Source organism: Antechinus flavipes, chromosome 4, assembly GCF_016432865.1.
Source record: "Antechinus flavipes isolate AdamAnt ecotype Samford, QLD, Australia chromosome 4, AdamAnt_v2, whole genome shotgun sequence".
NCBI classification, from domain to species: Eukaryota; Metazoa; Chordata; class Mammalia; order Dasyuromorphia; family Dasyuridae; genus Antechinus; species Antechinus flavipes.
Window position 1 is genome coordinate 475,022,154 of NC_067401.1, and position 16,693 is coordinate 475,038,846.

The window sequence follows — 16,693 nt, forward strand, 5'->3', positions numbered from 1 at the left end:
GCACGTCGTCTGTCCTGTTTGCAGCAATGTGTCCTTCCCGGTACTTCAGGTGGGTAGAAAGACTGGGCTCCAGGCTTGTCGGCCTGTCATCAGGACAAGGAAGACGTCGGGCTGGGCATGAAGTTCGCCCCAATACGCAATCCTTTGGATGGTAGGGAAACATGCTGTAGCCTTTGAAGGAGACACTCTAGTCTCGCCTGTCCTACCTCTGTGCCTCCAGCATACTTTTAGTTAGTAAGCATTTATTAAGCACCTACTATATGCCAAGCATCTTGCTAAGGTCTGAGAATACAAAGAAAGATAAAAATCAGTCCATGCTTTCAAAAGGAACTTAGTGTCTAAGGGGAGAGATAACATAATAACTATGGACAAACATGGGGTCCATGGAGGATAAACTGAGAATAATTAACAGAGCGAAGGCTAATATTAGAATTAAAGGGGAATTAGGAAAGGTTTCCTCTAGGATTTTATTTGGGACTTTGGGAAATCCAGGAGTAGAAAGGAGGAAGGAGGACATTCCAGGCAAGGAAAAGGCCCAGAGATAGGTAATGTTCCTCTGTGAGGAGCCAGTGGTACTGGAGCTCAAGGTATGGGGGGAGAGGGCAAATTGGATGTAGGAAGATGGGAAAAGTGGTGTGGGGGGGGGAGGGATGATGTGTTATAAAGCTGCTTGAGGGAGGGAGGTGGTCAGAAGCAAAATACTGGGGAGAAGGGAAAGCATAATTTGGGGTAAATAAGATGGTGAGAAATACAGAATTATTCATTTTAACCGTGAATGTGAACAGAATGAACTCTCCCATAAAATGGAAGCAGATAACAGAACAGATTAAAAACTGGAATCCTACAATACGTTGTTTACAAGAAATGTAATACCTACAGAGTAAAGGTAAAAGGCTGGAATAGAATCCATTATGCGTCAGGTGAAGTAAAAAAAAAAGCAGGGGTAACAATCCTGAGATCAGCAAAAGCAAAAATAGATCTAATTAAAAGAGAGAAGGAAGGAAATTATATCTTGCTAAAAGGTAACATAGATAATAAAGCAATATCAATACCAAACATACATGCACCAACTGATAGAGCATTCAAATATCTAGAGAGCTGTAAGAAGAAATAGACAGCAAAACTATATTAGTGGGGGAATCTCAATCTTGCACTCTCAGAACTAGATAAATCAAACCACAAAATAAATAAGGAAGAAGTTAAGGAGAAAATTGAATTTTAGAAAAGTTCGGTATGATAGAACTTTGGAGAAAATTGAATAGAGACAGAAGTACACTTTTTTCTCGGTGATTTATGGAACCTATTGACCATATATTGGGGAATAAAGACCTCAAAATAAGATGCAGATAGGCAGAAATAGTAAATGATTTTTTCAGATCATGATGCAATAAAAGTTACATGCAATAAAAACCCGGGGGAAAATAGAGCAAAAATTAATTGGAAACTAAATAATCTAATCCTAAAGAATGAATGGGCAAAACAATAAATCATAAGCACAATTAATAATTTCATCCAAGAGAATGACAATAATGATACAACATATGCAGCCAAAGCAGTTATTAGGGATGCCTACTTGTATAAAATAGAGAAAGAGAAGATCAATGATTTGGGCTTGCAACTACAAAAGCTAAAAAATAATAAAAAAAAAAAACAAATTAAAAATCCCCAATTAAATATCAATTTTGAAATTCTGAAACTAAAAGGGGAGATTAATAAAATTGAAAGTAAGAAAACTATTGAATTAATAAATAAAACTAAGAGTTGGTTTTGTGAGGTAAAAAACAACAAAATAGATAAACCTTTAGTTAATTTGATTAGAAAAAGGAAAGAAGAAAGTCAAATTGTTAGTCTCAAAAATGAAAAGGGAGAACTTTACACCAATGAAGAGGAAATTAGAGCAATAATTGGGAGTTATTTTGCCCAGCAATATGTCAATAAACTTGATAATCTAAGTGAAATAGAGGAATGCCTACAAAAATACAAATTGCTCAGATTAACAGAAGAGGAAATAAGTTATTTAAATATTCCCATTTTAGAAAAAGAAATAGAACAAACTATTAATCAACTCCCTAAGAAGAAATTTCCAGGGCCAGATGGATTTACATGTGAATTCTAGCAAACATTCAAAGAACAATTCCAATACTATATAAACTATTTTTAAAAACAAGGACAGGAGGAGTCCTACCCAATTCCTTTTATGACACAGATACAGTGCTGTTACCTAAACCAGATAGGATGAAAACAGAGAAAGAAAATTATAGACTAATATCTCTGAGTACTGATGCAAAAATCTCAAATAAAATATTAGCAAAGAGATTATAGAAGGTCATCCCCAGGATAATACACCATGACCAAGTAGGATTTATACCAGGAATGCAGGGCTGGTTCAATGTTAAGAAAACTATTAGCATAATCGATTATATCAATTACCAAACTAACAAAAATTATATGATTATCTCAATGTAGAAAAAGCATTTGATAAAATTCAACACCCACTCCTATTAAAAACACTAGATTAAATGGAGTTTTCCTTAAAATGATCAGTAGCATTTATCTAAAACTATCAGCAAACATCATGTAAGGGGAACAAACTAGAATCATTCCCAATAAGATCATGGATGAAACAAGGTTGCCCACTATCACCATTACTATTATATTAGAAATGTTAACTTTGGCAACAAGAGAAGAAAAAAAATTAAAGGAATTAGAATAGTTAATGAGGAAACCAAATTAGCACTCTTTGCAGATGATATGATGGTATACTTAGAGAACCCTAGAGAATCAACTAAAAAACTACTAAAAACAATTACAACTTTAGCAAAGTTACAGGATATAAAATAAATCCACATAAATCATCAGCATTTTTCTGTATCACCAACAAAGTCCAACAGCAAGAGATACAAAGAAAAATTCCATTCAAAAATAACTGTTGATAGTATAAAATATTTGGGAATGTATCTGCCACAGGAAAGTCAGGAACTATATGAGCAAAGCTACAAAACACTTTCCACACAAGTAAGGTCAGATCTGTTCAATTGAAAAAATATCCAGTGCTCATGGGTAGGACAAGTGAATATAATAAAAATGACAATACTATCTAAATTAATCTACTTATTTAGTGCCATACCAATCAAACTCCCAAGAAATTACTTTACAGATCTAGGAAAAAAATAATAACAAAGTTCATCTGGAAGAACAAAAGGTCAAGAATTTAAAGAGAATTAATGGGAAAAAAAATGCACATGAAGGTGGCCCGATGTACCAGATCTAAAACTATAATACAAAACAGCGATCATCAAAACTTCGGTATTGGCTAAGAAACGAGGAGTCGATCAGTGGAATAGGTTAGGTTCACAGGACAAAACAGTCAATGATTATAGTGATCTAGTGTTTGACAAACCCAAAGACCCCAGCTTTTGGTATAAGAATTCACTATTTGACAAAAACTGCTGGAAAAAATTGAAACTAGTATGGCACTGACCTATACCTAACACCGAATACGAAGATAAGGTCTAATTGGGTTCATGATCCAGACATAAAGAATGATACTATAAACAAATTAGAATAACAAAATATACCTTTCAAATCTGTGGAGAAAGCAGGAATTTGTGACCAAAAAACTGGAGATCATTATTGAACACAAAATAGATGATTTTGATTATATTAAGTTAAAAAGTTTTTGTACGAACAAAACTAATGCAGACAAGATTAGAAGGAAAGCAGTAAATTGGGAAAACATTTTTACATTCAAAGGTTCTGATAAAGGCATTTTCTAAAGGCTATTTCTAAAATATAATAAAATTGACTCAAATTTATAAGAATACAAGCCATTCTCCAATTGATAAATGATCAAATGAACAGACAATTTTCAGATGAAGAAATTGAAACCATTTCTAGTCATAAGGATTGCAATTCTAATGAAGCAAGGCTTTTCTGCATTTATCAGAAACCATGGAAGGACAAGAAATCCAAAAAGATGAAGATGTAACCCAAGGTGACTTACCCTGAAAATCTGAAACAAACCATAATAACAAAAGAGATGAACTTTCAAAAGTAAAGAGACTTTTGAAACACTTTAAGAAAAATAAAATAACAAAATGGACCAGTTATGTGATGAGAATAAAGAAGAGTTAACTGTGGGACTGCCCCCATGTTCACTGAAGGTTTGATGTCAACTTTGAAGGAGTTTTCTGGTGCTGTGTGCCAGGGATCTGTGCTCCTTGATATTTCCATCAATGTTTAAGGTAAAGAAATGGATGGCATTCTTATTGGTGCAGCAGGAGGAACAGCTAACAAATCTGCATTCAGAAAGATATTGTTGGGCTGGGACATTGGCCCAAATCCAATGAACTGAAATTTTTTTTCCATTTTTTTTATTATAGCTTTTTATTTAGAAAATGTATTCATGACTGATGCTGAGTGAAACAAGCAGGGCCAGGAGATCATTATATACTGCAATAACAATACTATATGATGACCAATTCTGATGGATCTGGCCATCCCCAACAATGAGATGAACCAAATCAGTTCCAATAGAGCAGTAATGAACTGAACCAGCTACACCCAGCGAAAGAACTCTGGGAGATGAACTAAGAACCATTACATTGAATTCCCAATCCCTATATTTTTGCTTGCCGGCATTTTGGATTTCCTTCACAGGCTAATTGTACAATATTTCAGAGTCCGATTCTTTTTGTACAGCAAAATAATGGTTTGGTCATGTATACTTATTGTGTATCTAATATATACTTTAATATATTTAACATCTACTGGTCATCCTGCCATCTGGGTGAGGGGGTAGGGGGAAGGAGGGGAAAAATTGGAACAAAAAGTTTGGCAATTGTCAATGCTGTAAAATCACCCATACATCTAACTTGTAAATAAAAAGCTATAAGAAAGGGAAGGAAGGAAGGAAGGAAGGAAGGAAGGAAGGAAGGAAGGAAGGAAGGAAGGAAGGAAGGAAGGAAGGAAGGAAGGAAGGAAGGAAGGAAGGAAGGAAGGAAGGAAGGAAGGAAGGAAGGAAGGAAAGAGGAAAAAAAAGAAAACGTATTCATGGGTAATTTTTCCAACATTGACTCTCTCAAAACCTTCTGTTCCAACTTTTCCCCTCCTTCCCCTCACTCCCTCTCCTAGGTGGCAGATACTCCAATAATATGTTAAAATTCATGTTAAATCCAATATATGTATGCATGTTTATATAGTTATCTTGCTGCACAAGAGAAATCAGATCAAAAAGGAGGAAAAAAACTGAGACGAAAACAAAATGCAAACACACGACACAGAGAGAGTGAGAATGCCATGTTGTGGTCCACACTCGGCTCCCACAGTCCTCTCTGGGTGTAGATGGCTCTCTTCACCATAAAATTATTGGAACTCATCTGAATCAACTCATTGGTGGAAAAAGCCACGAATGAGCTGAACTTTAATAGGAATGAATGTAAAGTCACGCTTGGACTCAATTAGCTTTACAAATAGAGATGGGGGCACTATGGCCGAAGGGTCCCTTTTGAAAGAGACCCCGAGGTTTTTGCTTGATTGTCAGCTCGGTGTGAAGGATCCAAGGTCAGGGCAGAAGGACAAAGGAGGCCCGTGGCTGCCCTGTAATTCTCGGCTCTGGGCAGTCGCTCCTGCCCCGTGGCGTCCCATTGACTGGGGAGACCCCCAGAGGGTGAGTGGAAGGTGACCTGGAAGGGGAACCCTCCCAGCTGGGGGTTGATCAGAAAAGGCCTGAAGGGGAGACTTTAGGAAAACCAGAGAGGCGAAGGTAGGGGAGCCAGAGCAAGGCTTAAGGACCCTCGGATAGGGGACGGACGGCCTGTCTCAGGAGCTACACGCTCGCCAGCTGGATTGGAGGGTGCGTCGGGGGGTGGGGAGCATGAGAAGGATGGAGAGGAGGGAGGGGTCAGCTTGGGAAGGGTTCTGAGCACCAGTGGTGGATCCTGGAGGTGACGGGACCCCCTGGGGTTTGGGGAGGGGAGGGGCTGGGGGCAAGGGACACAGGGCAAGGCCTGGATTCTTACCAAGGAGGGTATGTAGCAAAACCGGATCGAGTTTTATTGGCTCCTTGGTCAGGCATAGAGACTAGAATTTCCAGATATGACTGGAGATATCTCAACAAAACACACAATGGCCTCTAACCTTGGAAATCTGCCAGGGCCTTGTGTGACGGAGAGAGAGATAGGAGGCCAGGGAGGGCTGTCACAAGGTAAGAGAATGCTAGAGCCAGGAGGGGCCTGAGAACAGGGGTGTCAGGGCTGGGAGGGAGCTTAGAACAGGGGGTGTCAGGGCTGGGAGGGGGCTTAGAACAGGGGATGTCAGGGCTGGGAGGGAACTTAGAACAGAGGATGTCAGGGCTGGGAGGGGGCTTAGAACAGGGGATGTCGGGGCTGGGAGGGAGCTTAGAACAGGGGATGGCAGGACCTGAGAATAACAACAACAAAAAAAGTCAGCTGGAAAAAATAGATCAGAGCTCCAAAAATCTCCTGTGAACCTCTCGGTGCTGGAGAATGTTGCCCCACGGCCAGGTTGCCTGGGTCCGCTCCAGATTTGTTGCATTCACCAGAGCCCCGGAAGAGCAGACACATTCCTTGTCCCTTCCTGAGTCCCCTCTATCACCAGCCCTTAGCAATCACCCCCTTTTCAAGGTTTATGCCAACAGTCCCCTGTGATTTACAACCCCCAACCCTATTCCTCATGCTCACCATGAGCTGTAATTCTTCCAGTCATTCTTTCAGTCATGTCTGACTCTTCCTGACCCCATTTGGGAATTTCTTGGCAAAGACACTGAGCAGTTGGCCATCTCCTCCTCCGGCTCATTTTACAGATGAGGAAACCGAGGCAGACGGGATACAGTGCAGGTCCTGCAGCTTGGAAGTGTCCGAGGCTGGATTTGAGCTTCCTTCCCTTCTTCCTAGGCCGTCTTCCCTGAACTGACTCCACTATCTCCCCGTCTCCATCTTTGCCACTTAGTGACCTGACAATCTACACTGTCCTCCCCTTGTAGGTCCTTCCCTCCCTCCCAGCCCGGTGCCCTCACCTGCCACAGCCCGTCCTCGGACATCCACCTGATGCTTTAATTCTGTCCGTGTGTTCCTAAATGAACAAGGCTGGAGGGTCACATTGTAGGATTGGGGGCCCACTGAAAGGTCATCTCGGTTGGATCCTCGCTAAGGCCGGACAGTTCCTTTATTGCCTGCCCCCCAGAGCAGCCCCACAAACCTCCTCATCCCCCCACCCCTTCCCTCCTGTTTTTGCCTTCACCCCTCACTTTGCAGAGGAGGGCCCTGATCCCCAATGAGGGAGGGCAAGTCTGCAGAGGTCACAGAATGAGTGAGGGGTAGAGCCGGAGCTAGAAGCCCCCTCACCCCCGTGACCTGCAGAGGCCCCTGCCAACCAGGAGCACGAGGGAAGGGACTGGGGCCTTGGGCCGCGGTGCCGGGGACCCCCACCCATGGACGGGGAACCCCATTTTTTCCGGAGGGCCTGAAATCCAGCCTTCTTCAGCCATCTTTGCCTTGATGGCTGGTCCTTTGAGGTGGTTCTGGTGGATGGGGGAGATCTGAGACACTGAAAACAAGTGGCCTCCGGTCAGTCCGGGGCCCTCAGCTCCCCGGCCGTGCCCTTTCTGCACCTGAGATCAAGTCTTTGGTTGGCCACCCTCAGCTCAGGGGCTTCATCACATGAAGTGACTGCCCTCCCTCCCCTGGATTCGCTCCCTGTCCCCTCATCTCTGCCCGGCCCAGGGGCTGCCTCCTCCCTGGAGGAGCCTCTGGTGCCCTCAGAAGTCTCCCAGCCTCTCCGGGGAGCCGAGAGGGAGGACGGCGTGGAGGAAGGATGGACAGGAGGTCTCAGGACACCTGCCAGCTGGGCGGCCTTGAAGGAAATCCTTCTCCCTGAGCCCCAGCTTCCCCCCATAATAATTTCCCCACTTATACCTTAATATTTGCTTAGTGCTCCGTGTGTATGTGTATGGGCGAGCACAGTGGGGCAGTGGTCCTGGGGTCGGAAGGACCTGAGTTCAAACCCAGGTTCAGACACGTGCTGGCTGGGTGATCCTGGGCAAGTCATTTAACCCCTATGTGCCTCAGTTCCTCATCTGTAAAATGGGGACACACAGGGTAAAGAAATAGCAAATCACTCTGGTATCTTTGCCCAGAAAACCCCCCCGGACAATGAAGATTTGGGCATGATGAACAACAATATTTGTGTCAATACCTATCTACACATATCTATTTTGCTTACATATGAGCACCTATGCAAACACATTGTCTCATTTGATTTTCTGTATTAAATAGGTGCTTTCCCCCCCATTTTTACAGAGGAGGAACTGATTCAGTGAAGTGACAGGCGCAGGGTTTGGACTGGATGGTTCTGAGCACTTTTCTATCTATAAATCTAAAACCCAATTTATTTTACTTTATTTCTTCTAAATTGAACCCCCTAAATGAGCAGAACATAAAATGATCATATATAAAGCCACCAGTAAACGACTTCCCATCTACTCTGTGTTTTTCTTGTTGTTTAGTCATTGTTCAGTCACGTCAGACTCTTCTTGACCCCAGCTGGGGTTTTCTTGGCAGATTTGCCATTTCTCTCTCCAGATCATTTGACAAATGAGGAAACTGAGGCACCAAAGTAAAGTGACTTGAATAGGGTCACACAGCCAGGAAGCACAGGAGGCTGAATTTGAGCTTTATTCACTGTGCCATACCTGTCATCTGCCCCCATTAGAACCCCAAGCTCATCTCAGGACTGGCATATAGTAAGTGTTTATCAAATGTTTGTGGATTTGCTAGTTGCTAATGGAATGAATATTAGCCAGAGAGTTCAAGCACCTGCTCACCCCATTACTAGCTCTGGGACCTTTGCTACCTAAAGCCACACTCGTAAAATGGGAAGGAGAGAACTTGGACTGGTGGTCTGCCTCTCAAGGGTGGGGCAAAGCCACCTGGGAGGGAACTGTAATTAGAAACCCTTTGAGAGTTCTTGTTTTTCTGTGCATGCCCTTTGACCCAGCAGGGTCTCTCCTGGGCTTGCAGTCCAAAGGGATCATAAAGGAGGGGAAAGACCCCAAGTGTGCAAAAATGTTTGTGGCGGCCCTTTTGGTAGTGAACCGGAAACTGGGTGGATGCGCATCAGCTGGAGAATAGTTGGGTAAATTGGGGTATATGAACTTGACGGAATACTATTGTTCTGTAAGAAATGACCAGCAGGATGAATACAGAGAGGACTGGCGAGACTTACATGAACTGCTGCTAAGTGAAATGAGCAGGACCAGGAGATCATCATATGCCTCAACAATGATACTGTATGAGGATGTATTCTGATGGAAGTGGATCTCTTCGACAAAAACAAGATCTAACTCAGTTTCAATTGATCAAAGATGGACAGAAGCAGCTACGCCCAAAGAAAGAACACTGGGAAATGAATATAAACTGCTCGCATTTTTGTTTTTCTTCCCGGGTTATTTCTACCTTCTGAACCCAATTCTCCCTGTGCAACAAGAGAACTGTTCGGTTCTGCAAACATATATTGTATCTAGGATATACCGTAACCTATTTAACATGTAAAGGACTGTTTGCCATTTAGGGAGGGGATGGAGGGAGGGAGGGGGAAAATCGGAACAGAAGCGAGTGCAAGGGATAATGCTGTAAAAAATTACCCTGGCATGAGTTCTAGCAATAAAAAGTTATTTTAAAAAATTTAAAAAAAAGAAGCAATTGTCAGACTAATAACAAAAAAACCATGAAAGTATAGTATCACAAAACTGAAGGAGCAATAATGAACTGAACCAGCTACACCCAGAGAAAGAACTCTGGAAGATGAGTGTGAACCACTACATAGAATTCCCAATCCCTCTGTTTTTGCCTGCCTGTAAAAGACCCTTTTGTTCTAATGAGATCCATGAGAGAAAATCACAGGATTATTGGGACTCCAGCTACAACTAAGATTCCATCACTATATTTCTGTACTTCTTACTTTTTATTTATCTTCTAATCCCTTCTCTCTCTCTCCCTCTCTCTCTCTCTCTCTTTTTTTTTCTCTCTCTCTCCCTCCTTCCCTCCCTCCCTCCCTCTCTCATTGTCTCTTTCTGTCTCTCTCTTTCTCTCTCTGTCTCTGTCTGTCTCTCTCTGTCTCTGTCATACAGAAGAAAAGAAGGTGGGTCTGGAGCATCCCAGTTCACCAGGATGAAGTTGAAAGTAGGCCCCAGTGAGTGGATGCCCACCAGCTGGGGGATGACTGAATAAGTAATGGTGTATGAATATAATGGAATATTCTTATTCAATAAGAAATAATCATCAGGATGATTTCAGAGAGGCCTGGAGAGACTGACAGGAACTGATGCTGAGGGAAATGAGCAGGACCAGGAGATCATTGTACACGGCAGCAACAAGATTATGTGATGCAATGATCAATTCTGAAGGACGGGGCTCTCTTCCACAATGAGATGGTTCAGGCCAGTTCCAATGATCTTGTGATGGAGAGCGCCATCTGCACCCAGAGAGAGGCTGTGGGGACCCAGGCGGGGGGTGGGGGTGGGGGTGGGGGGTGTGTGTATGTGTGTCACAGTGTAGCACTTTCATTCTTTTTTTTGTTTTTGTTCACTTGCATTTTGTTTTCTTTCTCATTTTTTCCCCCTTTGATCTGATTTTTCTTGGGCTGTGCGATTAATGTGGGAATACGTTTAGAATTGCACACGTGTAACCCATACCAGATTGCTTGCTGCCTACCCAGAGGAGAAGGGAAGGGAGGGAGAAAAATTTGGAACACAAGGTTTTGCAAGGGTGAATGTGGAAAACTATCTTTGCATATACTTGGAAAAATGTAATAATTATTATATATATTTTTAAAAAGGAAAGTAGCCCTTAAGACTGGAGTCAAGTGTGAGCTAGGGGATAGGAATGATAATAATATAACAACAACTACTTTAGATGCTTTAAGATTTGAAAAATCCTTTACAAATATTTTCTCATTCTATCCTCACAACAACCTAAGGGCAGATACTAACATTGTCATCCCCATTGCAGTTAAGGAAACTGATGCTGCCAAAGTTAAGACATCTGCCATACCAGGAGAAGGTGTCCGCCCCCCGAGATGGAGCGGGTTCGAATCCCTTCTGACCGGAGTTCTGTCACTGCTGCAAACTGAGGACTTTAGCAGCATCCCGCCCCTTATTCTGAAAGCTCTTCCCCCTTCATAACCCAGAGTACTCTTGACTCTTGGGAGCCGGGACCGCTGCTGCCAGGGTCTCTCCAAAATCTCTCCAGAATCGCCTTTTCTCTTGGAGAATTCTGGACACTTAGAGGCTGAGCCTCGGCTCCCTTCTCTGTAAAATGGAAACCAGAACCCTAGACTCTGGAAAGGGCCCTGAGTGGCCATCTGTTCCACTACTGCCCTCCTTTTTTTTTTTTTTAACACATGAGGAAACTGAGGCTGTGAGTGATGTGAAACTAGGATGTGAAGGGACTTGTCCAAAGTCCCGAAGAGAGCAAGATGGAGGCAGCAGCTGCCCCTGCGCCCCTCATGTGGTGTTTACATCCTGCCAACAAAACCCAAACTATTTCCAGATGAAGTCGCTAGCTCCCCTCCCCCCACCTAGGAATCCTCCCGGGAGGATCCCTCGTCCTGCTATCTGAATATTTCATGGACGCCAGCTGGGGAAACAATAACTCGCATTTCCCTCGCGTTGCTCTTTAGTCAGTGCACAGTCCATAAGCACCTACTGTGTGCTAGGCGTGAGCTGAGCTCTGGGGGTGCGAAGGCAAAAGGCAGCCTGGGCCCTTGGAGGCTCACGGTCCGGTGGGGGCCCCTGCAGTATGTAGGCGATGGGCTGGCCCCGGGGGGGAGCGGCTGGGGAGGGTGGGGGGCTGAGCCCTGAAGGGAACGCAAGAGATAGGGCCCGGTGGGCACGGCGGGCGCAGAGGCAGGAGGTCGGACCAACAGGGGCCATCTGCAGGGTAGTTTACGAAGGAGTGGGGGCGGGGGCGGGTTCAAGGATGTTGCGAAGGGTGGGGGGATGCAGGTGATGAAGGGGCTTAAAAGCCCGCGGGGGTGTCTTTGACACCGGAGGTCAGTGGGAACCACCGAGATTTGCCCCAGTCGGGAAAGGGCGCGATTTGGTCCGATCTAAGAACCGACGCGGGTCGGAGCCGGGAGGGCTTTTTCCCAGGGAAGCCTTGCGGGGGAGAAGCCGGGACTTCGCCTTCACACAGCCAGAACGCGGGATTCGAACTCGGGGCTTCCGCCAGCCCGGGTTGCGGTGGCCCAGGACCGGCTGCGGCCGCCGTCCTGTCTCCGTCCCGGCCCGTGCCGGAGCCCGCCCGCCTTGCCCTGCCCCGGCCCGGCCCCGGCCCCGAGCTGAGGCGGCCCGGGATGCCAGCCCAGGGGGAGGGACCTGCGCCCCGGGCCGGCCCGCCCCATCCCGGCCCGCCAGGTGCTGCGGGGCGCGGAGCCGGGAGCCCGAGCAGCCGCCGAGGAGGGAAGAGGCCGGCCCGCGGGCCGCCCCAGCGCAGCCCCATGGAGCTCCTCCCGCCCTGGAGGGGGACCCGCCGGAGAAGCGGGCTCAGGTACTGGTCCCGGAGGGGGAGGGGGCGGAGGCACCGGAGGGGGGGCAGCATCCCTGCGCCCCGCCGCTGGAGCCGGGAGGAAACCTCCGCGGTGTCATTTCGCCTCGGCAGGACCCCGGAGCTTGGGGAGCCCTCGGGCCCCCGACCCTTCTCCGGGGCCAGGGGGCTTCTGGGTAAAGCAAATGGAGAGAAGGGCCAGGAGCCGGGCTCAGTTCCGTGAGCCGCCGCGGTCCTCCCGAGACCAAGTTCCCAAAGGACTTTCGGGAAGCTGCTGATTGGCCGGCGCTGCCGTCTCCATCTCCCCGTCCCCAAACTCTGGATACTAAGGAGAAGCAAGCGGGGAGGGGCTGGTGTGAGCGATCCAACTCCCCGGGGAGGGGGTCTGGGAATGGCCAGGCGGAGAGCACAGCCCTGGGCCCTTACATCGGCTGGGGGAGGGGGGAGCCCGGCCAGACAAGCGGTGTGGGGGTCGGCGCGGGGACGGGACTGGGGCCCGAGGAGATGGTCCCCCGCTGGGCGGGGACCGCCCCCTTCAGGGAGGGTGAGGGGAGATCAGAGAATCACGGCCGGTCCACTTTGGCTCCTTCTGGGTCAAGCGAGAGAGCGCGCCCCGGAAAGACCTTCATTTATTCATCGGGCATGTTTGTAAGCCTACTATGCGCAGAGCCTGCGCTCCTCCCCACGGATGTCTCTCATGCCCAACATTCGCCGGGCTGTGGGTGGGAGATTTGAGGAGGGACACAGATTTGTGACACTTGGGCTCCCGGAGGCCAGGGGTGCCCGGAGGGGAGCAGTCAGCGCCGAGGCTCGGGATGGTGCTTTGGGCGGCTGTGAGGATGCGGCGAGAGCAGGGGCGCCCATTAGGAGGCTGTTGTCATGGTCCCGGGCCCAGGGACCGAGAAGGTGTCCGCCCCAGATGGACAAGACTTGGCAGCTGATTGGATGTGGAGGATGAAGGGCGACTTCCCGCCTCCGGGCCTGTCCTGGGAAGACATTGTGAAGACATTGCTCCTCAACAGAGACAGGGAAGGCGGGAGGGGTAGGGTTAGGGGGACGATCATGAAATGGGAAATGTGTAGGAACAATCCCCCCCCCCAAATCTCCCCCCCTGTACCCGCCAATAACTCTGGTAGCTAGGGGGCTCTCCATCCCCTCTCCTCGGGACCTTAGTCAGCCTCCTGAAGGAAGTCCAGGTGAATGGGAGGGGGGAGGGTCCCCACCCAGGAAGTCAGCTTTATGCAACTGCTCCTTGTGCCTAAGCCTGGCTTCCCAGGCCCCCATGGAGGTGACACAGCTGGAACCTCTCCCAGACGCCTCTGAGGAAGAATATTGATAAGCCAGAGTCTGTTTAGAGATGAGAAACCAGGCCCTAGGAAGACCATTTAACAGCTGTAGGGGTGTTTGGCTTGGAGAAGAAAGGACTGAGGGACCGTCATGAAAGGGGCCAGACTGGCTCGGATTAGCCCCCAAGGGAAGGTGGAGGGAACGTGGGAAGGATCCGGTTTAGGTTGATGGATGGGTTCATCGTAGGGTTTCAGGTAACCTTTCTTAGGGTCTGAAGGGACACTAAAGATCATTTAGCCCAGACCCTTGATTTTAAAAATCTGAGGACTAAAAGGGGGAAAGGGGCTTGGAGGGTAAAGCATGATGAAGTAATCATAGGACCTGTCATTTCATATGATACCGAGACCGGGTGGCTTCCGAGTCAGTGAGACATTCCCACAACCAACTCCTCCTGGCTGGGTGACTCTGACTAAGTCATGGAACTCCTCGGGACTGAGGCTGGCACAGTGGGACTGACTTCGCTTTAAGAGAGGGCGGTTCCTTCCTGGGAGTTCCCTACTCTGGTCTGATAAAGTGTGTGTAGATACTATTGCTTTCAAATGCCCAAATTCCTATCCCTTATCTCATCCGAATCTCCCATGAGCCTGTGAGGCAGGTCTTACAGGTAGCATCGGCCCAGCTCTGCTGCTCACACTCTCCTCCGGCAGGTCACAGCATTTCGGGGCCCCGTTTCCAGCTCTGCAAAAAGAAAGGGTCCCACTATTGGCCCCCCACACTCCCGGTTCTAAATCCGGGTCCCTACTTTACCAAGAGCTTCTCTGAGCCTCAGAGACCAGAGATTTTGCCCAGCTTCTAGGCGTCCTAGATAGCTCAGTGTGGAAGTCCGGAAGCTTTGAATTCTAATCCTGCCTCAGACACTAACTGACTGGAAGAGTCTGGACAAATCACTTCTCTGTTTGCCTCGGTTTCCTCAGCTATAAAAGAGGATTATTGTCAGCAACTATTTCTCAGATTCTTGTCTCAAATAAGATAATAATTGTAAAACACCTAGCACAGGGCCTGGAACATAGTAGATGCTCTAAAAATGCTTCTCTTTTCTGTTTCTATTCCCATTCCCTTTCTCTTCCTTTTCCTTTTTCTTCCCTTCCCTTTCCCTTCCCTTACTTTTCTCTTCCCTTCCCTTTCCCTCTCTTTCCCATTCCTTTTCCCTTTCCCATTCCCCTTCCTTTTTCTTTTCCCTTTCCCTTTCTGTTCCTGATTCCCATTTGTCATTCCTATTCCTGTTCCCTCTCCCTTCCCATTCCTTTTACCTTTCTTTTTTCTTCCCTTCTCTTCCCTTTCTCTTTCCTTCTCTTCCTTTTCCCTTCCCTTCCTTTCCTTCCCCCTTCCTTCTCATTTCCTTCCCTTCCCTTCTCTTCCCTTCCCATTCTCATTCCTTTTCTTCCCCATCTTTTTCCCTTCCCTTCTTCCCTTCTCTTGTCATTTCCCTTAATCCCCATTTCTCCTGTTCCCCCACCTTCACCCCAAGCCCTTAGGATGGAAGACCTGGGAGCAGCCCCCCCCCCCAGTCCATCCCACAGAGAAGGAAGTTGAGGCTCAGAGACAGCCAGGTACTTGCCCAGAGACACAGAGCCAGAGAATGGCCAAGCTGGAGCCCTGATGCCAGGCTCTCTGAGTCTGGCCCTGCGAGGGGTTCTTTGTGGCCCAGAGACTGGCAGAAATAAGCTGGTTCTGTGACTGTCGCCATTAGGCCGTTCTGTTCTGTCCAGCTTGGACCCTGTTCTGGGCTGTTTGGAGGAAAGTACACTAAAAGTAAAAGCCACACTGTGAGTCCACAAGCATTTATTAAGCACTGACTGTGTGCCAGCTACAGCTGGAGATACAGTGCCTCCCTCAGAGAGCTTGTACCCTAGCACCCAGATTGTCCTAATGTTAATCAAGCTAATGGCTGGACAGGCCTTAAGGTCTACAGATTTTTTTACATCTTTTATCTCATTTAATCACAACAAAAACCTACTGAAGGTTATAATCCTCATTTTACAAGGAAGGAAACTGAGGCAGACAGAGGAACGTGACAGCTCACAAATATCTGAGCAGAATTTGAACTCTGACATCTAAGGGGGTCGATTCAGAGAGACCTAACAGGAAGAAATTGAAGAAGCCCAAGTCTGTATCAAAAAGTCTTTTTGGGTGGGAGGGCACCAGCAGCTGGGGGCATCAGGGAAGGCTTCCTGGAGGAGGCCATGCTGCCCTTCAGCCCCAAGTGCTCCTCACTAGATAGCTCTGCCCTTTCTAATTCAATCCAATTCAACAAATATTAAGTTCCTACTGTGTGCCTGTTGTTCGGTTAATAAGCACTTATTAAGTGTTTAGTGCTTATGATGAGCACTAGGGAGAAGGGGAAAGAGGAGGAAGAAAGGAGGAGGAAGAGGAAGAAAAGCATGAAGAGGAGGAGGAAGAGAAGGAGGAGGAGGAAGAGAGGGAAGAAGAAGAGGAGGAAGAGAAAAGGAAAGAGGAAGAGAGAAAGAGAAGGAGGAAGAGAAGTCTTCTTTTTGGCCCTCTGGGAGCAGCCTGTAAGTCCCTAGGCACACATGTAATACATGGAGAGTGGAAGGAGCAGACTTTCCAGGGGAAGCCTTCCTGAAGGGACTCCTTGGGAGACAGTGTTTGAGCATCAAGCCCTGCGGGTGCCCCCGGGCGCTTACCTTCTCCTTGGGGACAACAACAGAGAAGGAAAACACCAGGGGTTCACGGGTAGGAGAGAGCAGTGGCGTGTGGGTAAATCAGGGAAGGCTTCGTGGAGGAGGCAATGCCTGAGCTGAGCCAGGAACTAAGGATTCCTA

At 47.1% G+C, this 16,693-nt stretch overlaps 1 protein-coding gene across 1 annotated transcript in view; it reads left to right on the forward strand.

Moving 5' to 3' along the window:
• The first annotated feature begins 12,450 nt into the window (after positions 1–12,450).
• TTC39A (tetratricopeptide repeat domain 39A) overlaps positions 12,451–16,693 on the forward strand; it is a 47,772-nt gene continuing 43,529 nt past the window's right edge. Inside the window, exon 1 of the mRNA XM_051999715.1 lies at positions 12,451–12,566. Coding sequence (XP_051855675.1) covers positions 12,517–12,566 — 50 coding nt within the window. The 5' untranslated portion in view covers positions 12,451–12,516. The remainder of the gene's footprint in view (positions 12,567–16,693) is intronic.